General features: G+C 45.0%; 1 protein-coding gene across 1 annotated transcript in view; it reads left to right on the top strand.

The window, feature by feature from the left end:
- Positions 1-250: 250 nt before the first annotated feature.
- The window catches only part of CACNG3 (calcium voltage-gated channel auxiliary subunit gamma 3), a 98869-nt gene continuing 73952 nt past the window's right edge, over positions 251-25167 (top strand). The window contains exon 1 of the mRNA XM_002711827.6: positions 251-1508. Coding sequence (XP_002711873.1) covers positions 1298-1508 — 211 coding nt within the window. The 5' untranslated portion in view covers positions 251-1297. The remainder of the gene's footprint in view (positions 1509-25167) is intronic.

Below are 25167 nucleotides of genomic sequence, written 5' to 3'. Positions count from 1 at the left end.
CCAGAGAAAGCAGGGTAGACATATTGGTTTGTTTTCTGGGGAACCAAATTGAGGCAGACTATGCACAGATGTGCCTGTGGCAACACTTTCTGCTCGCCCAAGTGAGCCGCGGAACCGTCGCCCTGAGCCGCCGGCCCCTTTAAGAAGAATCGGTCTTCAGGGTCTTCCGTCTCTCCACGGGCTCCAGCGGCGCCCGCAGCAAACAGCAAACTTGTCTGGCTCCTGGGAGGGTTGAGGGGGTTTGATTGGAGAAGGCTGCCTTGGGTGGGCGCTGAGCGAGCGCCAGAGCGCGCTGCGGGCTTCCTTCCCCTTCCCCTTTCCTTAACCCTTCCTGGGGCGGAGGGACAAGGTGGTGCTGCAGCGCCCAGCCGCCGGGGCGCTGACTGTTCTGGGCTCACGAAACTTTGCGCGGAGCGTGGGCTTGACTAGGCAGAGCCAAGCCAGCCGGCTGGCCTCGGAAGAGGCGAACAAAGGGTGCAGGAAAGACGGACCCTTGCAGGACCCCGGGTCTCTAGCCCCGGCGCTCCCAAGGCTGGGGTGCAGCCGCAGAAGGGAGCTGTCCCTTTAGCACCACTGTAGCAGGGGCAACAGGCGGGGAGCTGTCCGTTCAGCACCACGGAGGCCGGGCAACAGGCAGGGAGCTGTCCGTTCAGCACCACGGACCTCTGCCCTCTGAGGAAGGCGCTCGGCCCCCCGCCCCGGGACAGTCTTTTCTCCAGTTTGAGCGGGGGTGTCAGGAGCAGGCGGAGAGCTTTCCTGGGAGGCTGGGGAAGCAGTGAGCACTCTTCTCAGCGACTCGCCTCCCAGCAGTGCTATTTTTTGCCATCCGCCCTCACCCCCAGCACACGCGCTCTCACATACACGCACGCACGCACACACACACGCGCACAGACCTCTCTGGATGTCTTTGCCTTGAGTCTCCTGGGGCTGTGAGGAGCCAGGCGTATCTCAAACCAAGCTGACAGCCCCAGGCTCTGGAGCCATGCCCTGCACGGACCCTCGTCCTTACCAAGCTCCTGAGGAATGAAAGGAACCCGGGGACCCTCAGAAGGCAGCAGTGATGTGGACCAACCCCCTGGAGCCCGCACGCTTCAGAGGGCCATAGGCGACCCAGGGAACTGGAGAGAGCTCCAGACAGGAAATCCCAGCTTTCCCCAAAGTCCCTGTGGATACCAACAAAAGGAGACACGAATTTTTGGAAGAGCCTGCTCTAGGTGAACCAGCGGCAGAGTGATTTTCCCCTCTGGCACTGAGTCTCCCCTTCAACCCCCAGCCGTCCAGAGTACCATGAAGAATTATGAGGATGTGTGACAGAGGTATCCAGATGTTGATCACCACTGTGGGAGCCTTCGCAGCTTTTAGTTTAATGACCATTGCAGTGGGCACGGACTACTGGTTATATTCCAGAGGTGTGTGCAGGACTAAATCTACAAGTGATAATGAAACCAGCAGGAAGAATGAAGAAGTAATGACCCATTCGGGGCTGTGGAGGACCTGCTGCCTAGAAGGTATTTACAAATTCCTCAATGGCTCTGAATAATCTGGTTTCTGGTATTCTGCTGGGGGTTTTGGGAGATGGAGGCAGTGATGGGAGAAGAGGAATAGTTCAAATTCTTGCTGAGAATGTGCAGATATCCAGCCTCTATTCCCAGAAAGACTGGGGCTGTGTGGGATGAAGGGTTTGAGTCGTGTTGATTGTTTTTGGTATTAAGCTTCATGAGATGAGATCCGGTGACATTCTTGTTGGCTTCTGCAGTTGAGAAAAGTCTTCAGATTCAAAATCCCTAGGTGTGTTATGAACTGCTTGGATATCTGGCTTGAGGTGGGGCCTTTAGCTCTGTTTAAATGGCATTTCAGTGGTTGGGGGAGGGATAGTGGAGAACAGCAGGAGGGAGGAGGGGGCTCTGACCTGACCTGGCACATTCTAAGCTATTTCCTTATTTCTCAAATAGTCATATCAGTTTCTTTGGAGTTTGATCTAACTAGATATTGTCATGAACTTCTTTTGCCAACCAGTACCAGGGTAACATATGTCAACTCCCACCACTACCCCACAATATTTTAATAAAACTTCCATATTGATACATATTTCACTATTTTGGATTTTTGAAACATTAAATCTTGATGTTTTGTATCCTTCTGTCTTTATTCCTAAATTATCCCAGAATTGAACAAATATATTACTGTGACATTTACATAAGATCAGAATTATCTGATCAAGAATTATAGCTTGTCACTTGAATTATAAAAATCAGAGGATTTGTCGTAAATTATAATGAAGAGGGCAGATCAGTTTTGGCATGTAAAGCCCTTGTATAGCCTATGTCTATTAAACTTGTCTTCACCATACAAAGAGTTGCTCTCAGGCAATGTGTGGATGTCATTGGAAGTAAACAGGAAGATGAAGGGGGAAAAATCAAAGCTCCTTAGAGCCTATATGCTTGAGGGAAGTCATTGGAGTAGAGGGGCAGGAGGGAGTTTTCTGAGGCTCCTGGGGTGAAGCTTGTCACAACCATAAGCAAGGAGGTCTGGGTTTCCTATATGCTCCTCTCCCCTGCTTGCCATTGGTTCTCCACACCTGCATTCCCACTGGCTGGCATGTGTTAGAGATTCTTGAGAACTTGCATTTATGTAAATCACTTAGAAAATCATGCCATGACATCACTTGCTAGTGTAATACTGCATCATTCCTTGGCCTTCTTCCCATGTCCTGACACTCTGAACAACTGCTTGCCTGACTATAGCGCTACTACAATTGATTCTGTATCCAACACAAATTTGCAACTGGTGGTAAATCCAGATAGGAAAGGACTACTTTAAATGCAACAAGGCTTATGTGAAGTCTGAAGACATGGATAATGATGCAAACTCTCTGTGTGACCTTGGCTAAGACATTTACCCTCAGTCCTCAGTCCATCAACCTGGAAATGACTAGTTTGGAATAGCACTCTCCAGAGCTCAGACTGTATTCTGTGCGCTGACAGAGATTCTAGAATAATTCTTTCTTAAATGCTGACAAAAATCTAATATTTGTGATCATCTGTCATTGGGTATGGTGCATTTACCTTAAGGAAATTCTACAATTTTCTTTCATTTCTTGAAAACAAGGAATCAAATTATCTTTTGTAGAATCATGATATGGTAAATATTTTGATGTTCTAGAGGTGCCATAAAAAATCTGAGCCTTTTCTCAAGTCAAAAATGGCACATATGTATACCATGGCACATATGTATGCCATGTCATAGTCATTTCTAGTTCTTCCAAACCTAAGGCTTGCAATTTACAAATAAACATCAGTTTTAGTTACCTCATTATGGTCTATGAAAAAATAAATGTATCAGAGTAGAAGTAAAGATCTAATGTTCCAAATCCTTGCTTAGAATTTCTCAACTGATGGTTTCTCTATTTTCCAAAATCACCATGCCTGATACCTACAGTTTGTATAAGTAATGGGAACTCTACCCAGATATGTTATGGAATTAGTGATAGAGGTGAGAAATTAAGTCAGGAAGGAATTGGCTGAATAGAAGATATATGCTAGGGCAAGTGAATTCTCTCTAGAATATTTGTTGCAGTATTCATGCAATTTGACTTGATTTTTTAAAAATATTTTTTGAAATATTAAACACATGTAGATGCCCAAACATTAACAAATCACAGTAAATTTTTAGTCATGGTATACACCCAGACAACTAACACCTAGACAAGCCTGGCTAAAATTTGAAGCCAAGATTTTTTTTAATGTACTGAATACATCAAGTGTTCAAGAAATTTGCAGGAGTCTGCATGGGAAGACACATGCAGCAGCCAGCATCTATCTTAGGCATTTTCATCCTCTGCTCAAATGAAGATGCACAACCATCTCCCATTTGGCATCTCCTGTGCACCCCAGAGTCTCAACACTCTCATTTTCTGATCTTTTAGATGTCAAATGATAACTGGAGAGTCTTATAGTTCAACTTTCTTATAGATAAAATTAGAAGAGCCAATTCTTCCATAATTTTTAAGAGCCATGAGACAATGTTCTATTTTGTCTGAAAGAAGAGAATGCTCAGGAGGGACATGACAGCTGTCTACAAATATCTGATGGGCTGTCATATGGAAGGGAGATTTAAAATGTTGCATGTGGCCTCAAGGGAGTAGAAGTAGAAGTAGAACTTGAGGAAAAAGAGTTTTACCTCAGTATCACTATCCAATAAATGTGGAATGGGAACATTTAAGAGGCGATGAGTCTTCCAATATCATAGATATTTAAGTATAAGAATATTACACCAAATGTTCCCAAACTTCACTAGTCATCAACATCACACAAAGCATTTAAGAAAATAGATTATCAGCTCTTACAATCAGAGTTCCTGATTCCATGAGTCTATGATGGATCATTGAAACTGGCGTATTCTACAGGTCCTCCAAGCAGTTATGTTGGTAACACCAATGCATATTGAGTATGTACGATGGGCCCACGGAAAGCTAAGTGTGTAAAAGATGATCATATCACTCAGTAAGAGAAACATGTTTCCAGTTTTCATTTCAGTCACTCAACAGAATGCCATTTATGTTCAGCACTTACTGTGTGCCAACACTGTCCCAAGAATTTTGAAAAATTAACCCTTTCATCTTCAGAGGAGTTCAGTGTTGTAGGTGCCACTTTTACCCTCATTTTACAAGTGAGGAAACTGTGGCCTGGAGAAGTTGCATAACTTGCCCAAGGTCGTACACTTCAATTCAGGAGGCAGTGCTTAACCTGAGCCAAGCTACTTCTAAAAGCATTTGCTAGGGATGTTAATTCACGATCCTACGAATAGTTTGCAGCTGGTACAAACATTAGCTCATGAGAATGCCCAAACATAGGGATTTTTATTTCCATACAGGAGTCTCAGATCTCAGAACACCCAGCAAGTCTATGTAACAATCGCAGGGATGCAGGAGCCACCAGACAACTGCAAACTCAGAGGCAGCAAAGGACAGGCTTTGAATGAGGAGACAATCAACCTATGTAGAGACACCCACACTGAGAAACCGAACGAGTGCCTGACTCATTATCTGGAAAGCATGCTAAGCATTCAATGTCTTCAATGGCAGCATGTGACTCTGAATGAGAACATGTTCAATATGTGATTTTTCTCATTAAGAAAATCTTGAAGGTCTAGTGACAATCAAAATGTTGTATTTAGAGTGGAAGACCACTAGCCTAGTAGTAAAGAACACTAATCCCATTTCTGTCACTGAAAGTTATATGAACCGTACATACTATTTTCTCTTTTGGATCTCTTTTGGACCAGTGTATCAAATTCTAAGAATCAGAACTTCAAGGGAATAGGCATTTGGCATAGTGGTTAAGCTGCCACTCGAGGTCTTGTATCCCATATCCAAGTACCTGGGTCCAGGTCCTGGCTCCGGCTTCCTACTAATGCACACCCTGGGAGGCATGACTCAAGCGTGTGTGCCCCTACTACTTATGTGGGAGACCTGAATGGAGTTCCAGGCTTCTGGCTTCTGTCTGGCCTAGCCCTGGCTGTTGCAGAGATCTGTGGACTGATCCAGTAAAGGGAAGATATCTCTCTCTCTCTCTCTCTCTCTCTCTCTCTCCCTCTGTTTTTAAAGAAAAAATGTAAAAAATAAAATGAGAACTTCAGAAAAGATGAGGGAATAGCAAACCCAAATGTCCCAGTGGACGAGGCAAGTTACTTATCAAATGTGAAGCAAGCATTTTCACTGTCCTCTTAACCCGAGGCTATGGTGGGAAAAAACAATGGTACATTTGAAAAGACATGCTGCAGCTGAAATTCAGTTTCAGTTAGAGGGTAACAGAAAGTGGTGGGGACTATGGCAAACTGTGGTACACAAGGCCCACGTAGAAGACAGTAACAACTGCTATTCCTCCTTGGCTTGAATTCTACTTGGAGAAATGTGCACCAAATGTTGCACAATGTTCCAAGAAAATAAAAGCCAGATGTAAAAATCTCTTTATTTTTAAAATATTAGTAACTCATATAGTTTTTTTAAAACATAGAACCAGTCAAACCAAATTCACATTATAGCTGAATGTGGCCCACACACTGCCGGTGTTGAGCTCTGGAAATCACTCGAATGACTCTTTCAGTCCAAAATTTTTTTTTTACATATATGATTCTTGATTTTCTCTTTTTCCAATTGATTAAGAATTTTTCTACTAAGAAAAGAAATCTCACTTAGGATTTTTAAGGCGAGGGACATTCAATTACAGAAAAGAATTTCAAAACACTGCTACTTCTGCTACAGATGGGCCTAGATGACACCAAACATCTGGCTGAAAAATAGAAAAAAAATTAGCCAGTCATTAAAAGTTCCCCCATATTTCCAAATCTCCAGATGGTTGACTTTTTCCAGCCAGATGCAGTTCCAGCATTATTTATGTGTTCAAGAGCCTTCGGGGAAGCTGCAAAAATGGTTGAGGACGGGGGTGTGTGTTTCCTATTGCTCAGCCCTGTGCTCGGGGCTTCCATGTATATAACTCTTACTCTTCATATCTCCTACCTCACCCCTCCCAGTAGACTATAAACTCTATAGGGACATGGATTCTTACTTGTCTGGGGGCACTGCTATATACCTGGAGCTTAGTGACAGCACCAATCACCATTTCTGCTCCTCCAGGCCTCGATTACATAGATAGACATGGGTGCAGGATGTGCTAGAGCTCTGTGCCCTACACCTGACATTTCCCCAGTCTCTTTGCCTGTACTCATCACCCTCAGACTTAAAGCCCAAGATGTGTATGGAAAAACAAAATGAACTGGCATGTTAAGTGCTTGTGGGTCGTGTCAGAATTGAGCACGTGGTAGGAGCTGGAGTGTGAGCATAACTAAAATGCAGAAAGGATGTATCCATAAGGCCATATTGCTTATCAAATGTTGAAATCCTTCCCTCCATGTTGGTAAACATCAACTAGCTCAAGTCCCCTCCAACTTCCCACCACCACTGTGCCTGCCCTCGCCCTTCCTGGGACCCTCAGACCTCGGTAATATCTAGCAGGCAAAGGGTCAAGACCTGGCCCAGCATGCACCATCGTGACCCCACCCCAGCTCTAGGAAATCATTCATGCTGATTTGCTGCTCTCGTATCCTACTGATTGTTAAACATTTGGAACCTTACTCTTAGCTGTACCATCTTTGATAGGAAAAACCTACTCCTCTTCTTTCCACCTCAAACCTAACCCTCTACCTTCCGACTCAAAGGTTCCATGACTCTACCTTAAGGAGTGGAGGCTTTGAAAATGCTTTTGCTTATTTCATCACTCAGAAGTTTATCTCCTTCATTAGGTTAAAAGCCAGTGACCTGCATTCCAGGTGGCGTGACCATTGTGCATTATTTTGTATGGATAACTAGTATGTGCTAAGAAAGAAAAACAAACTCAGGAGAAAGACAACTGTGTTCTGGTGATGTTCTCATAGAGTACTTAGCAACAAGCTTACCTAAGGGGTCATCTGAATCTCTGCGGTAACTTTGTTCAACTCAGCTTTTATTACATATTCAGGTCTAGTAGCTGTACTGTTAGATGTTTACCGTAGAAAACTGGGGAAATGCACATAAATTTTTCTTCAGTAGAAGTGCACATGATTTCTGCTCACTACAGGAGATAATCCCAAATATTGTGGATTGATTGCCTGCCCGCTAGGATATTAATCAGTTTTATATCTAACTTAGCAATCTTATTGCAGAAGTTTTTTTCACTGAAAGAAAACTGTAGCATCCTCCTTTGAACCAGTTTAGTCATTCTGCTTGTTTCCTCGCTGTTGACTATAATACAATTTGACATGAGCTCATTATGTATTTTAGGAGAATTATACTTTTAACAATTTGAACATTACACTTTGACACATGGAAGTACCCCCAATGAAAACAATGTCTCTGAGGTTAAAGAGAAGCCTAAAAAATCCCAAGGTTTTTTTCTTGCCCCCATCCCATGACCCTGCCAGAACACACTTTTTCACTGTAGGTAGAAATAATTTATGAGAGGGGCTGGTGCTGTGGCGTAGTGGTTAAAGCCACTGCCTGCTGTGCCAGCATCCCATATGGGTGCTGGTTCGAGTCCCAGCAGCTCCACTTCCCTTCCAGCTCTCTGTTATGGCTGGGAAAGCAGTAGAAGGTGGCTCAAGTCCTTGGGCCCCTGACAGAGGAAGCTCCTGGCTCCTGGCTTCAGATTGGTGCAGCTCTGGCCATTGCAGCCATCTGGGGACTGAACCAACAGATGGAAGACATTTCTCTCTCTCTCTCTCTCTCTGTAACTCTACCTTTCAAATAAATAAATAAATCATTTGAAAATAATTCATGAGAGATCGCAGAGAATATTAGATGATATGGGACTTCAGGGCCAATGGACCTGGGGTCTTATCTGGATCCTGTCATTTATTAATTATGAGATCTTGGAAATGGCTTAACCTCTGAGCAAGAGGTTCTTTCTCCAACAAATGAGAAAACAGACTGACATTTGACCTACTGCTTCAGAGCCTAGTTGGGAGGCCTTCATCCCATATTGGAGTAGTGAGGCTTAATTTCTGCCTCTAGCTCCTGGCTCCAGCTTCCTGCTGATCCTGGGATGCAGCAGTGATGATAGGTTCCTGACACACACACAGCAGACCTAGATTGGGTCCCTGGCTCTCCGTTTCAGCCCAACTCAATCCTGACCAGTGCAGGTATTTAGGAGAATGAACCAGTGCATGGGACCCTCTCTCCATCTGTCTGTCTTCTGCTATCTGTCTTTCTCTGTGTGTCTCTTTGCCTCTCAAATAAATAAAAATATTGTAAATGAGTATTTTTAATGAGCAATTGCTTTCACCTCTTTTTAGTTTAGTTCCTGTGGTCCCTTCATGCCTCTAAGCAATACGTTGATTATTAAATCTTAATTTATTCATTTGAAATAATATCTATTTTCTAAGGCAAGTGTTAAGGTGGCTTCCCTACACCAGTACTCTCTTCCTCCCAACACTTTTAGATCCTCAATGATTTACTGAGACTCCAAGAAGAATCACTCACTGTGGGTGAGGGCACCTGGGAAAAAGAGAGATGACGTCTCATTCCCTGCTTGGACACTTGTTTAGGCAACACAACTGTGCATCTGCTCATGCGCCAACCTCAGCAAGGGAGTTGGAGGGACATTACTGAAAGAGGGCATGGCAAAGGGCAGCCTATTTGAAGGACTGAGGTTCTGTGAGTTTACTGGATCTCGTGGCAGATAGCTGAGCTTAAACCATTGGGTCAGTATCTCACCCAAGACAGCAGAACATAAGCCAAGACAGCTCTAGCCAAGACTACGTGATATCTGTGAAAATGTCACCCAGCTACAAGGCTATCCAGCCTAGTAGTCCAGTTGGGGCTGAAAGCCAGCCTCTGATCCTTTCACCAAACCTTATATCTTAGTCCAGAACTCAGTCTGTCCAAAAGGAGGAAGGGCTAAAGAAAATGTTCACAAGGCACTGCTTGGGCCAACAGCAGTCCCAGTAGCATGCACCTGAAATTGTTGATGGTTGGAGCCAAGGTAGGGTGGAAAAGATTGAACCAGAGTCAAGTATTCCACATCAGGAAAAAAAGTGGTCATGGGAAGGCAGCATAGGTCCCTCCAGTAACCAATGGGAGTGCCTCTACCAGAGGGTTAACATGTAGCTCCCCACTGAGCAGAGAGCCCTGCAGCCATTTATGTCAGCTGGAGAAGCAGCAGCAACAAGCAAAAGTTTGCTAGCTCACCCAGCTAAGTGAAGTGACACGTTGGCCTACTCCTTCTTCCTGCTCTGGGCTTGGACCTCTGAAGGAGATGGGCTTGCTGTCTTTGGGAGGCATAGAATACTACTGTTTCCCAAGAAGAGAACCAGTGAAAAATTAAGAAAAAGCAGAGGCCGGCGCCACCGCTCAATAGGCTAATCCTCTGCCTGTGGCGCCAGCACCCTGAGTTCTAGTCCTGGTCGGGGTGCCAGATTCTGTCCTGGTTGCTCCTCTTCCAGTCCAGTTCTCTGCTGTGGCCCGGGAGTGCAGTGGAGGATGGCCCAGGTCCTTGGGCCATGTACCTGCATGGGAGACCAGGAGAAGCACCTGGCTCCTGGCTTCAGATCAGCGCAGTGCACCGGCCACAGTGGCCATTGGGGGGTGAACCAATGGAAAAGGAAGACCTTTCTCTCTGTCTCTCTCTCTCACTGTCCACTTTGCCTGTCAAAAAAAAAAAAAAAGAAAAAAAGAAAAAAAGAAAAAAAAGAAAAGAAAAAGCAGAGATGAAGGAGAAGTAGAATTCAGGATTTGACTAGCATTTTGAGGGTCTTCTGAAACTTACTCCAAAATGGTGCAGATAAACAGTAAGGTGTAGTATTAGAAGCTATCCAGGCAAAGAGAGTTTTCTGCAAGGCAGAAGACCGAGTGCAGCCTATTTCCCGGGTTTGCACGAGCTGACTCACTTCCAGGGTAAGCCTGCCCTTCTTCTGGAATTGATAAGCAGGTGAGATGCTGCTGTGATCTTGGAGGACCATAGGGTGGGCCATGAGAGCCCCAGAAAGAGGTGCCAAGCAACTAGTAAAAATAACAAATAGCTAACTCTTAATGAATCTCTCTTACGTGACAGGCTATGATTATTGTGGCAGATTAAGCATTCATTTCTGGGCCAGCCCCTGAATCTTCATTCGTTTAACAGACACACAGTGTATGCTAGGTGCTGTCCTAAATAAGCACTTTACAAATATTATTTAATTTTCATGACTTTAAGTGATAGATGCCATCACTATCTCTATTCTTCAATGAGAGGTACAGAGCTGAGATTCAAAGCCTACCCTCTGCTGTCTTGCATTCACTATATGCTAGGCACTTGGATAAACACATAGCATAAAAAAGGTTCAATCAGTACTCAGAATAGCCCTTTCGACTATTCATTGTCCTTTTCCATGAACATGGAGACTGAGGTTCAGAGAGCTAGAGCAGTTTATACAGTATCACACTGTTTCATCATAGCAGGGCTGGGATGTGACCCATAACCTCATCCAAACCACCAGACCTGATGGGGTGGATCTCCCATATATTTCTTCCTGTGCCATGGACAGCAAAGCATCAGTCACTGTCCCTGAACCATTGAACACCTGGAAATATTTTTTTTAAATTTATTTGACAGATAGAGTTAGACAGTGAGAGAGAGACAGAGAGAAAAGTCTTCCTTCTGTTGATTCACCCCCCTAATGGCCACTACTGCCGGCGCTGCGCTGATCTGAAGCCAGGAGCCGGGTGCTTCCTCCTGGTCTCCCATGTGGGTGCTGGTGCCCAAGCACTTGGGCCATATTCCACTGCCTTCCCAGGCCACAGCAGTTAGCTGGACTGGAAGAGGAGCAACTGGGACTAGAACCTGGCACCCATATGGGATGCCGGTGCCACAGGCAGAGGATTAACCAAGTGAGTCACGGTGCCAGCCCGAACATCTGGAAATATTATTAAAAAAAAAAAAACAAACATTAGCCTTAGCCAATTTTTATTCCAAATCCAGAAAGCAAGGTCAAGGAGCAGAAATGGTAAAGCCAATAAGATTTAGACATTGTAGCATAAGTAAGAAGCAGCACCATCTCTGGAGGGCACATGGAAAGATTTCTTTTAACAAGTATTGCCAATCATTTGGAAATAAGAAAAACAAGGAGTGTGTCTGAATACAGGTCAGCATACTCTCCCACACTGGAACTGGGTGTTTGCAGATTTGGAGATACCATTAGGTTCCTGGCTATTCCACTTCCTGGGGAAGTAACCTTGGGCACATTATTTCCTTGACTTTTTGAGCTTTAAACCCTGAGTCAGGCAGGAGTCAAAGATTCTGCCCTACCCGCACCTCCTCATTTCTGGCTTGCATCATTCCATTACAAAGATTTGCTGATGGGTTGTCAAGCAGCACACGGAGGGCCAAAACCATCCTACAAGAACATACATAGAGACACAATAGACCACTGCACCAACAAACCTGGTTCTTACAGACCTTGGGCCAGAAATAGGCAGCTGGGATGAGATGGGGGCAGGCAAGACTTAACATCATCTATCCCACCTTCTAGCCTGCATGTTGTAAGAAAAATTTTAAATATCTGTTGCCATCCACAAACTCTATGCAGAACATTTTCCTGAACTACCAGCCTAGAACCAGGGGCCCGGGTATAGTAGACACTCAATAATTATACATTGAATTTCTTGCTGGAGGGAGAAAAATTCAATTATCTTGAGCTTCTCCTGGGAAACCCCTGTTAATCCCTACCATTTGCTGTTCTGCTCTTAAGTGCTTACAAACCACTCTTTTGATAATATGTCCTACAATCCCAGGCACGACGATTTGTAACTCAGCAGCCCATAGTTTGAGGGCATCTGGCTTTCCAGTCTTTGAAAAATCTTAGTGTTATTTGTACATCTGTTATTTTCCATTCTGTCCTTGAAGATTATCCAGAGTAGCTCAACAGTCTCATTTTAAAATTCCCTCAATACCCTGGGTGCAAACTTGGGGAAAGAAAAAAGCAAATACATGTTGTGTGGACATATTGTGCATAGATCTGGCAGACGCTGTTTCTATTCCTTGTGCCTGAGAGTCTATACATATTTGGTTACCTGCACGGTGAGGAGATGGCATTCCCCCACTCTGTATTCTGCAGCATATGCTGTTCACATCGTGCATAGCTGCCCTGGAATGCAATAATACTCACCTGTTAAATTAAAGTGATTCAAAAAAAAAATCACTGACAACTATTGGGGCATCTTCCATCATTGCATCCATTACAAAATTCTACTGTCACCTGTGGAAATTGGTTTGGGCATAGAGCAGTTAATATAGATGCATATTTACAACAAATCATTTTGACCCTTTGGAAATTACAGGACTGCAGAACCAATTAGCTGTTTATCAGCTTATAATGCCTTAAAATATGTATTACCAAGTAAATCCTGATTTTTTTTTCAAAATGAGACTTTTCACCAATGACACATCAGGCATGTGATCCAAAAGCTCTGGGTGTTTAGAGAAAAATAAAAAGAACACATCTAGAGGCAATGATGTTAATCTGAGCCAAAGGTCTACTGTACAGTGTAGTAATTACTCCTTTCTGCTTTTTCGCTCTGCAGTGAGTGATGGCTTTGCTCCCGAGCTGTGGGAAGATGACAGGAGTTGGGCTCCCAGAGATAATGAGGACTGAACCAAGGAAATCAGATCTGGGCTACCTTAAAAGATGATTTTCCACTCAAAGTCCCTGGGGGCCAACTGTAGGGATGCCTTTTTAACTTAAGAAATAGAGAATGCAGGGCCAGTGTTTGGTATTGTGGTTACAATGTTTCTTGGTTTGCCTCCATTCAGTAGGGGAGTGCCTGGGTTCAAGTCATGGCTCTGTTTATGATTCCAGCTTCCTACTAATGTGTACCCTGAGCGGCAGCAGGCTATGGCTTAAGTAGTTTGGTCCTTGTCACTCGTATTGGAGACCCGAGTGGAGTTCTAGGCTCCTGGCTGTTGCAGGCATTTGGGTTGTGAACTAGCAGGTCAGAGTGCTCACTCATTTTCTTAAATCAAATAATTAAATAAATAAGGAAATAAACAGGGACTCCTAGCCCAGCACTATAGATATCTTTCAAACTACTCTAAAGTTGGCAAGGTGTAAGAGGGTGGGATTGGGGGATGGAACTGCAAATAGTGCGGTTAAGGTAAGCTGCACTGAGGAGGTCATGCTCAATTTAAAATGTAAAGAAGGTGAAAGAAAGCCCAAGTCAAGCGGCTACCTGGAGAAAGGGGATCTGGGCAGAAGGAACAGCAGGTACAAATGCCTGCAGGTGGGGATTTGTCCCTGGTCTCAAAGGATGCCAGGGTGGCAGAGAGGGGAGAGCCAGGAGGAGCGAGGCAGATGTGTTGCAGGCCCTGGAGGCCAGGACCAGATCGTGCTGAGGGTCCTGGAAGCTGGATTGTGCAGGGCCTGGAAGGGAGCTGTGAGGACTTCATCTTTGACTTGGAGTGAAATGCAAGCCACGGAAGGGGTCTGAGCGCAGACGTGTTCCCGAGTTTGCCCAGTCTTCTCTACTGCACTTTCGGCTGCTTTACCGGGAAGGCACTCTGTCCTGTCACCTCTCCTGCCTCCTTTGGGCGAGAATGTTAGCTCTCATCTTTAAAACGTTTGCCTCGCCTTGCCCTACCCCTTTCTGCATTGAGCACAGTGGCACAGCATCTAGTCAGCATTGCCTGCCTTCTTCCCTTGCCAACAAGCCTGGGGTTATTTCTCATGGCGGGGACGTGGGAGTTTTTAAATGACACCAATGTAGAAGCTCCTAGTTCTTACAGAACCTTGCAAAGCTTTCAGAATCATCATTCCTAACTCACCAATTCTCACCCTTCTCCAGGCCAGGCAGGTCTTTCTTCTCCATCTGGGGATTCAATAACAGACGCAAAGTGAGTGTTTTGCATGTACTACAAGTAGTTATCGGGCAGGCCCTGGGTGCCAAATGTGCTGAGTCCTGGGGATTAGATAGACAACAAGGTAGACGCGGTTCTTGTCTTTTACAGGGAAGGTATGGACAAAGGGCTCACCACGGGTGGAAGTTTGGCCTAGCAGTTAAGATGCCCACGTCCCCCATACCACTGTACAGGGGTTTGATCCTTGGCTCAGGCTCCTGACTCCAGCTTCCTGCTAATGTGAACCCTGAGAGGTGGTGGAGATGGTTCAAGTCGTTGGGTTCCTGCCACCCACATGGAAGACCCAGGTTGAGTTACCTTCTGCCTCCGCATCCTCCCACCATCCCCCCTCACTCCTCCACCCTAGATATCACAGGCATTTGGGGAGTGAAGCCGTGAATGGGAGTTGTCTCTGTCTGCCTTTCTGTTTCACTCTCTCTGTGTCTCTCAAATAATTTTTTAATTAAAAAAAAAAAAAAAAAGCAAAAGGACCCAGGTGAGCAATGCACGGAGCTCCTGCAGCACAGAGCAGGGAACAGGTCCTGGATTAGTCAGGATGGCCGTTGTCATAGAAAGGTTCTCTTAGGACCTGTGAGTCCCCAAGGTGTCTGACCTACAGTAGGTGCCCAAAACACATTTGCAAGGGCTGGTGTTGTGGCACAGAAGGCTAAGCCACTACTCGCAATGCATTGCATGTCGGAGTGTCGGTTCCAATCCTGGCTCCTCTGTGTCCTGTCCGGTTCCCTGCTAATGCACCTGGCAAATCAGCAGATGATGGCCCAAGGACCATGGGAGACCTGCATGGAGTTCCAGGTTTCTGGCCTCGGCCTGGCCCAGTCCTGGCTGTTGCAGGCATTTGGGGAATGAACCAGTGGATGGAAGATTCTCTCTCTCTCCTTTCTCTCTCTCTCTGCTTTTCAAATACTTTCCTCCTCTCTCTGTCACTCTGCCTTTCTAATAAATAAATAAATCTTTAAAACCATAGTTGCTAAATGCACTAGGCGGCTTATGCAGGGCACACAGAGGAGATCTGGCCCCTCCTAATGCCAAAGACTCGAGAAGAAATGAATTCAGACATCCCAGCTTCTTACCATTAAGCAGAGGGAAAAGAAAACAGAAAATATTCCACACGTTCATAGAAATCCATGAAGACACAGTGAGTTAGACACATTTTTCTTTCATTTTTGAATTTTCTTTTTATTATAAAAAGAAATCCTAGATATTTGGTTGTTATCATGTTCTTTTGAAAATATTTCCTGGTGCATTTTCTTAATTAAAACACTTTCAAAATTATAAACTTAATGCAAAAACATTCTCAATACAAATTTTATTTTATTTGTAAAGATTTATTTATTTGAAAGTCAAAGTTACACAGAGAGAGGAGAGGCAGAGAGAGAGAGAGAGAGAGGTCTTCCATCCATTGGTTCACTCCCTAATTGGCCGCAACGGCTAGAGCTGCACCTGCCAAAGCCAGGAGCCAGGAGCTTCTTCCAGGTCTCCCATGTGAGTGCAGGGGCCCAAGCACTTGGGCCATCTTCTACTGCTTCCCCAGGCCATAGCAGAGAGCTGGATCAGAAGTAGAACAGCCAGGTCTTGAACTGGCACCCATATGGGATGCCGGCACTTCAGGCCAGGGCTTTAATCCACTGTGCCACAGCGCCAGCCCCCCTCAATAAAAATTTTAAAACAATCTACATGGGGCCAGCATTGTGGTGCAGTGGGTTAAGCCATCATTCATGATGCCAGCATCCCATATCTGAGCACCAGTTGGAGTCCTTGCTATTCAGCTCCTAATACAGCCTCCAGCTAATGTGCCTGGGAAAGCGGTGGAAGATGGCCCAAGTGCATGGGTCCCTGCACCCACATGGGAGACCTGGATGGGGTTCCATGTTTCTACCTTCAGCCTGGCTCAGCCCCAGCCATTGTGGTCATGTGGCCATTTGGGTAGTGAACCAGTAGATGGAAGATCTCTCTCTCTCTCTCTCTCTCTCTCTTCTCTCTCTGTCCTCTCTCTCTCCCTCTTTTTCTGTCACTCTGCCTTTCACATAAATAAAATAGATCTCTAAAAATAGAAGAAAATGGACAAACCAAAGTTCCCCCTGCACTCTCACTAAAATCTCATCCCATTTCCCAACCATGACTACTGATAAATATGATTTCCTTATTTTACTGCTCTTCCAAGTCCAGGAGATTAATGGGGGTATATTTTTCTCTTCAAATTAAAATTCTTCATAATTCACTCGACAGCTTCTTAAAAATTATCTTACAACTTAATTAATCGCTTAATTAATCATTCATGCTATCTTAAAAATTACATCATCCAGGAGGGCTTTTCAAGATAAATATCTTCCCCAGGGCTCCTCAGCCCTCAGCAGGCTATAGTCCTACTCCCAGAGCAAGGTTTCTGTAGCCACCTCTTCTGTGAGTCTTTTGGTGGTTGCATCCCTCCTTCTAATTCTTGATTTATAATCTATTGGCTTCCTGCTAGAAGAGGATTTAGCTAACTCACTCCTCCCTCTGTATTGATTGGCTTTCTAATTTTTAAAAATCACCTAAGTCTCCAGTGCTTTTCCCATGTGCCTTGAGGAGAACATCTCAGCTTCCCACTTTATCAAACGAGGAGCCCCACATTCCCCGCGTCCACCTACCCCTCTCTCTCAGGTGTATTTTTACTTTGTCACTAGTGAGAGCCATTGCATTTGCGTTCCCTCAGGAGCTAGACTGACGTCTTCCGATCCAGGGCCAGAGATCGATTCTGAAGTTTGAAACCCAATAAACATCATTATGTAGATAATGTTCAATGGAAAGCTGAATTGTTATCTGAGATTACATTTTTCTCCTTCTGGTTTCAATGACACAGTCTCTGAGTCAACAAAGGAAAATGTCCAAATGGAGCCTTTTAACACTTAACCGGTTGCTCAAAATCATGTTGTGTGTATTTGCTTGCATCACATTTGGGATTTTGGGTATGGCTTTTGTTTTTTCTAGGGTTTCTGATTGAATCAGAGTTGTGGGTTTATATATATATATATATATATATATATATATATATATATTATAAAGTCACTGCAGATAAAAGTATGGTTTTTAAGCACAAGCCCTGTGTTGAGGAAAGTATTTTTCTGGAAAAATCACCCTCTCTCATTTCTTCATCTGGGCATCACAGTAATTAGAACTCAGCTTCTGTTGTCAGACGGTTTGGACTCAAATCCTAGGTCAACCACATGTGGCTCTGTGACTTTAGGCATGTTACTTCACCTCTCTGTGTCTCTCTTCCCTGTCTATAACGTGGAGGTTATCATTGTACCTACTCTAGGGTTGCTAGGGCATCGAATATTGATGCAGCACTTAGAACAGTGCCTGGCGCACATGAGTACTAATTTGCTACTGATTATTACCATTTTCCTGGGATAAGTAGATGGGACTGGATCTACTAATCTGCATTGTTTTGGTAACAGCAGGGACTCATTGGTGCCACAGCTATCACTGCTCTGTTGGCTCCAAGGCGTGTTCACAAACCTCCTGGAAGACTGAGGAAGCCTGAGGCCAATACAGTGATGCAGATGGTGGAGACCTTAGCAGGAACAAGACTCGTGGTCTTTGGTGACAAGTTTTGAGCCTGATTCTTTGCACACTGGTTGAGGATGGTGGTCAGACCCTTGAGGAAATCCATGTTCTAGTTTTCCCCCTTTCCAGACAAGTGACACTGGGGAACTCTTTGTGCTTCATCAACAAGGACAACCCAAGCATATTGAGTCCTTGCGTCATGTTACTTCAAGAGCCGTCTGGAATATTAGACCCACTTTACTAATGAGCAACTAGACCTCAGAGAAGTATCTTTTTTTTTTTATTTTTGACAGGCAGAGTGGACAGTGAGAGAGAGAGAGAGACAGAGAGAAAGGTCTTCCTTTTTGCCGTTGGTTCACCCTCCAATGGCCGCTGCGGCCAGTGGGCTGCGGCCGGGGCACCGCGCTGATCCGAAGCCAGGAGCCAGGTACTTCTCCTGGTCTCCCATGGGGTGCAGGGCCCAAGCACTTGGGCCATCCTCCACTGCACTCCCTGGCCACAGCAGAGAGCTGGCCTGGAAGAGGGGCAACCGGGACAGAATCCGGCACCCCGACCGGGACTAGAACCTGGTGTGCTGGCGCTGCAAGGCAGAGGATTAGCCTATTGAGCCATGGCGCCGGCCAAGCCCTCAGAGAAGTAACTGTCCCAGATTCTCATGGCCAATAATTGGCAGCCATAGGATTCGAATTCAGGTCTTTTAAAACTTGACGTTCTTAGTCCAGTGTTCTCCAAGTGGGGAGAGGTCGCCCCATGGGGTAATGGGGGCTTTCCAAGATCCTTCCAAGGGGTCGGCAAGATCAAAGCTGTTTCAGAGTAATAATAAAATAGGGTTTGCCTTATGCCTGTGTTGGCTTGTGCACTGGTGATGCGAACAGCATGGATGGGAAAGCTGCAGTGGCTGAGTTCCACTGTTCTCATCACCATCATTCACTCAAAGCGAAAGGAGTCAGTTTCACATTTAAATGACCCTGACAAAGCAGTCAGCTGAGACTAATTTCATCAAATTCAGACCTCAAGTATCAGGTTTGACTGTTCTATGGAACAACACGGGCAGGATACAGAAATCATGCCAGCTACAAATCCAGGGGCCGCGGTGGTCCCCAGTGAGGACCCTGATGCCACTGAGTTGCGAGCTGAACTAGCTGCTTTTTGTTTCCCCTTCAAACACCGTATTTACTGGAAAGAGTGACTGACAGGCAAATTATGGTTATTCGGGCTTGGGTATTTGGCAGATATTTTCTCAAAAATGAGCTAAGTGAGCCTGTCACTTCAAAGAAAGCAACTGACAGTACTTGTTGCCAAAAAGAAAACTCCAGGTTTCAAGTGAAAATTGCAATTTTGGAAAACTTAGTCCTACCCCCATTAGCCAATGGGATTCTTTTTATATTGTGTAATAAAAGGTGCCAAATTTAGGAGATCTGTATAACTCACTGAACCAATGTTTTGCCAATGGCCAGTGCATAATGTTATGCAGTTATAGCTGAGTACAAGATCCATTCAGGGTGCCGAAATAGAATCAGGGGTTTTAATGCACTAGAGCATATGCAGGTAACATCATTGTTTCAGATGCCACATTGCCACCAACATTTAAAGAACTGACCATTTGTTGAGTTTTGGGATAGTATCAGAGAAGAATGCTCAGAGTCGTCTTCGAAACCTGTCCAAATGCTCCTCTCTTTGTCAACTATGTATTTGTATGAGATCTGATTTTCTTCATATACTTCAGCCCCAACAAAATTTGGCAGCAAATCAAATGCAGAAATAGACATGAGGTGGTTGGCGCTGTGGCATAGCAGGTAAAGCCACCACCTGCAGTGCCAGCATCTCTTATGGGTGTCAGTTCAAGTCCCAGCTGCTCCACTTCCAACCCGGCTCCCTGCTAATGGCCTAGGAAAAGTAGTGGAAGGTGGCCCAAGTGTTTGGGCCTTTGCCACACATATGGGAGATCCAGGTGAAGCTCCTGTCTCCTGGCTTCGGCCTGGCCCAGCCATTGTGGCCATCTGGGGAGTGAATCAATGGATGGAAGGAAAATTTCTGTTTCTCTCTCTCTCTCTAACTCTTTCAAATAAATAAATAAATCTTTTTAATTGCTAATTAATTCTTTTTTAGAATATTTATTTATTTGAAAGTCAGAGTTACACAGAGAGAGAAGGTGAAGCAGAGAGAGAGAGAGAGAGACAGAGACAGAGACAGAGACAGAGACAGAGAGAGAGGTCTTCCATCCGCTGGTTCACTCCCCAATTGGTCACGATGGCCAGAGCTGCACTGATCCTAAGCCAGGAGCCAGGAGCTTCTTCCGGGTCTCCCATGTGGGTGCAGGGGCCCAAGGACTTGGGCCATCTTCTACTGCTTTCCCAGGCCATATCAGAGAGTTGGATCAGAAGTGGAGCAGCCAGGACTTGAATCGGTGCCCAAATGGGATGCCCGCACTGCAGGTGGTGGCTTTACCCACTACACCACAGCACCGGCACCAAAACGAATCCTTTTTAAAAAAAAAAAAAAGTAGAAATGAGAATCTACCTATTGTCTATTAAGCCAGTCATAAGGATATTTGCAAAAATGTAAAAAGAATATGCCATTCTCTTCACTCTTTCCGTTTTTCTGGAAACTATAGTTATTTTTCATATAAATGTTGTTTATGTTGACATGCCACTTAGTTCCTCATTCTTTTTTTTTTAATTTGACAGATAGAGTTTGACAGTGAAAAGGCAGAGAGAAAGGTCTTCCATCTGCTGGTTCATTCCCCAAATGGCCGCCACGGCCGGTGCTGCTCCGATCCGAAGCCAGGAGCCAGGTGCCTTTCCTGGTCTCCCATGCAGTTGCAGGTGCCCAAGGACTTAGGCCAGCCTCCACTGCCTTCCCAGGCCACAGCAGAGAGATGGACTGGAAGAGGAGCAACTGGGACTAGAACCCGTTGCCCTAGTTCCTCATTCTTTTCAAGTGAATTAAGTAATAAATATTCTAACTTTTTGAACTTAAATTGTGATCTAGGAAATATCTATTTGTCTATTAGACAAAACCCACAGAAAGCAAAGCTCAAGAATTTGTACAAGTGCAAAGGAATCCTGCACCCAAAATTTGGAGACCCTCTGCTACAGCCGTATCTTAATTCTGCGGACAAACTTCAAATGGTTGAGGGGAGGAGAGATTTTGTCAGGTCTTCTGCTGGTTCTGCCTTTTCTTCTCCAAGAAGAGAGGAAACAAGTTCCCTTGGTGCATCCCAGCACCTCTGTGTAGAATTCCTTTTGGTTGCAGCTAAGCTAAGCGCTGCTCTACCATCACTGGGATGTGAGAGGCACCAGGAGATTTCAGCAGGCTGGGGAAGAGCTGTCTTTGATTAAAATGCAACCCTGCCGGTATAAAGTTTTACAGGGCCTGCAGGATGCATAGCACCTTGTACCTTTGTTCACGAACACCAACAAAGCTCAGCCGTGACATCACAAAGAGCCAGGGTACTGTTCCTTGCGTTTGAGCTGAAGCAAAGCACAGGAAAACTGAACTGTGATTCCGCAGGTGCTCGGTGGATTGTCCGCTTTCTAACTCACTATGCAAGGGGCTGTGCTTGGGGATTGAGAGTTGAGGGGGTCACTGTCGGACGGTCACTGAATAAACACTTCCCTTGGCTCATCCCAGTGCTTGGCTATGGCTATGAGAAGTGAGAGGGAGGCCAGGGCTGGTTGCCACAAATGGTTGCCGTTTGGGTAGTTCCATGTCAAGTCCCCGTTCTTCTGCTAACAGTGTTCTGATTTTCTTTCTGAGTTACCGTGCCACCCACTACTCTGTTCGTGTGGCTTTGGCGGAAGTGACTCCAGGTTGGCTCTCAAGATGCACGTATGATCTAGGAGTGGCCTTGAAGATTGTCATCACGTCTCTAGAGTCTCTACTAAGGCAGTAGTTCTCAACAGAGACATTCGGAAACATCAGGAGATCATTTTGGTTGTCACACTTGGTTTGGGGTGGGCAGGTGGCTCTAACAGGTGAATCCAATGTGCTGCTACACACTCTGCAATGCTCTGGACACACACACACACAACCCAGAATCTTCCATCCCCAAATGTCAAGCTGAACTTGACAACCCTGATGGAAAGTAATAGAAAGCCACAGAGGTTTTAAGCAGAAGAGCAATGTGATTGATTATTTTATTTTATTTTGAAAGAGAGGAAGAGAGGCAGAGGGAGATCTTCTATTCTGTGGTTCACTCCCAAATGCCCACAACATCCCGGGCTGGGCCAGACAGAAGCTAAGAGCCTAGAACTCCATCTGGGTCTCCCACATGGGTAGCAGGGACACAACTACTTGTGTGCTGTGTCCTACAGTGCACATGAACAGGAAGTTGAAATCAGAAGCTGAGCTGATGTTCAAACACCAAGTCTCCAATGTGGGATGCAGACATTTAGCAGCATTTTAATGGCTGCTCTAACACTCACCTCTGAACTGATGGTTTTAAAGTGGAGTTAGCAGCCGTGAAGAGAGAGATTTTAAAGATGTAAGAGTGGAATAGAGAGATAAGGCAGTTATTAACAATAGTCATAATAAGAAATCTAGATGGGTATGACCTGGAAATATTCATTTATAATCATCAATGGTAAAAGGTAAAGCTATAAGGCTTGGTAAGAACCTAGGATAAGGTTTGTAAATAATAAAAGAATAGAACAAGGGCTGACTCTGTGGTGTAGTAGGTTAAGCCTCTGTCTGCAGCACTGATATGGGAGCCAGTTTGAGTCCTGGCTGCTCCACTTCCTATCCAGTTCCCTGCTGATGGTCTGGGAAAGCAGTGGAGGATGGCCCAGGAACTTGAGTCCCTGTACCCATGTGGGAGATCCTGAAGAAACTCCTGGCTCCTGGCTTTAGATTGGTCCAGCTCTGGCTGGACCATTTGGGGAATGGCCATTTGGGGAATGAACCAGTGGACAAAAGACTCTCTCTCTCTCTCCCCCACCTCCCCGTTACTCTGTCTCAAATAAATAAATCTGAGAGAGAAAGAGAGAGAGAGAGGAGAGAGAAAGAGAGAGAGAGAGGAGAGAGAGAGAGAACAAAGCCAGAGCCTTTGGGAGTGTATCCATGTATATCAAGTAAAATTACAATAATATAGCTAACATTGTTTGAGAGCTTATGAGCCTGCTATTATGCTAGGTAATTTATACGACCATGTTTGAACTTTTTAACAACACTTACTGTCACCATTTTCCAGAAAAGAACATTTAAACTCAGAGAGGTTAAGTAACTGGTTCAAGGCCACACATGTAGCTATTATCTGAGACAGAATTTGAACTCTAATGGTATGACTCTATGACCTTTCCCCTTAACCACCAAGCTGCCTCGTGGGACTGAGGAGAATCTTCCAAACAGAAAATCACAACTCTCAACAAGAGCTGAAGAATGCATGGGAGTTAAAGAGATAAATGGATGGAACATTGTTCTGGGAAGAAGGAACGTTGTTCTGGGAAGAGAGAACATTGTTCTGGGAAGAGGGAAGGAAGAGGGAACAGTACATGCAAAGACTGGAGTTCAGCAGGAGGGTAGCATGAGAGAGAAATCAAGACACTGAGTGACGGGCTGTTCCTACACATGAGTTCATGGGTGGGAGGCATGAGGAGAATGGCAGGACTGGAGAAGCAGATGGTATTGGGCCATGCAGATCCCTGGAAGATACATTAAGTTAGATTTTATCCTGGAGGTTGCAGGAATCCTCTGGGAAGATTAAAATGGGAGTTTGAAAATTCTGTCATGATCACATTTTCATTTTTTGATGCTCATTCTGGCTAGGGAGTGGAGGGGGGAAAAGAACTTGGGAATGGAAGAGGAATAATTGAGGATGAGTTAAGAGGCCTTACTGCAAATAATCCAGTAACAACGCTGGATTCCCATACTGGGGAGGTGACAGATGACACCTTGGTCATCACTTTGGATGATGGATGTGATCAACAACATTTTCTGTAGAATGTAAAGGCTGGGTGGGGTAACAGGGCTCCTGAGTTTCTTCCTCTGATCTTTTTTTTATTGATTTATTTTTTAATTAATTTATTTATTTTTGACAGGCAGATTTAGACAGTGAGAGAGAGAGAGAGACAGAGAAAGGTCTTCCTTTTCCATTGGTTCACCCCCCAAGTGGCTGCTGCGGCCAGCACGCTGAGCTGATCCGAAGCCAGGAGCCAGGTGCTTCCTCCTAGTCTCCCGTGCAGGTGCAGGGCCCAAGCACTTAGGCCATCCTCCACTGCACTCCCAGGCCACAGCAGAGAGCTGGACTGGAAGAGGAGCACCCAGGACAGAACCGGCGCCCCAACTGGGACTAGAATGCAGAGTGCTGGCACTGCAGGTGGAGGATTAGCCAAGTGAGCCGCCGCGCCAGCCTCTTCTTCTGATCTTTGAGAATATAGCAGTACCTTCTGATGTTGGAAAGTTGGGTGGATGATGACATGCTGAGTTTCATTTTGAACATGTTGAGTTTGAAGTGTCTTGTCTAACATTCATGTGGGGGTATTGTTTGAGCTGCCAGATTCATGGCTGTGGAACTTATACGGAATGTCTCTTGTCTTTGATTTCCGCGTACACATAGCTAACTCTTTGCATCAGGAAACAGTCAAACATGCACATTTCAACCTCTGCTAATTCTAAGAGGTGACTGAAAGAGAGGCTGTTAGATGAGGTTCTGTGTGACAGATGAACTGATGTTAAAAGTCTGAACGCAACGTCGTAGGGTAATTGGGCACACCTAGTTTGCTGGGTCGAGGAAGGCGAGTTGTAAGCCACAATCATTTCAGCCCCTTCGACTTCTATTTCTGACTTATCATCTAGTTTGGAGTGAACATTAAAGAATCCTTTCATAAATGGTGACCTTTTGAAATTTGAAATGATGGTTTCTGGCTAATTTCCGTTCCAGCCCTGGGGCTGCTGCTTGAAGGTCATGGGCTTGAAGCTCTTGACTTGTCTCTCACCCCATGCTCTCAACCATAATTTGGAAAAGGGCAGGGTTGTTTTCATCCTTAAAATGCCCATCATTCGCATGAAGGGTCATCATTCATAATTGTGTGACCACATACTGTTTGAGAATGAAAAACGTACTAGGTGCTAGCTCAGCTTATGTTAATAACCAGACTGGACTCAATCTGTTCTGGAGAATTCAGGAACATTTTGTCCGAGGTCATAATAGTACAGTAATACAATTGTATTGCCTAGACTTCATTCAATTGCAAGTGACAGA

The sequence above is a fragment of the Oryctolagus cuniculus genome, chromosome 19 (genome assembly GCF_051225735.1).
Source record: "Oryctolagus cuniculus isolate XC-2025 breed Fujian yellow rabbit chromosome 19, ASM5122573v1, whole genome shotgun sequence".
Taxonomy (NCBI): domain Eukaryota; kingdom Metazoa; phylum Chordata; class Mammalia; order Lagomorpha; family Leporidae; genus Oryctolagus; species Oryctolagus cuniculus.
This window is presented reverse-complemented; position numbering and strand designations above follow the sequence as displayed.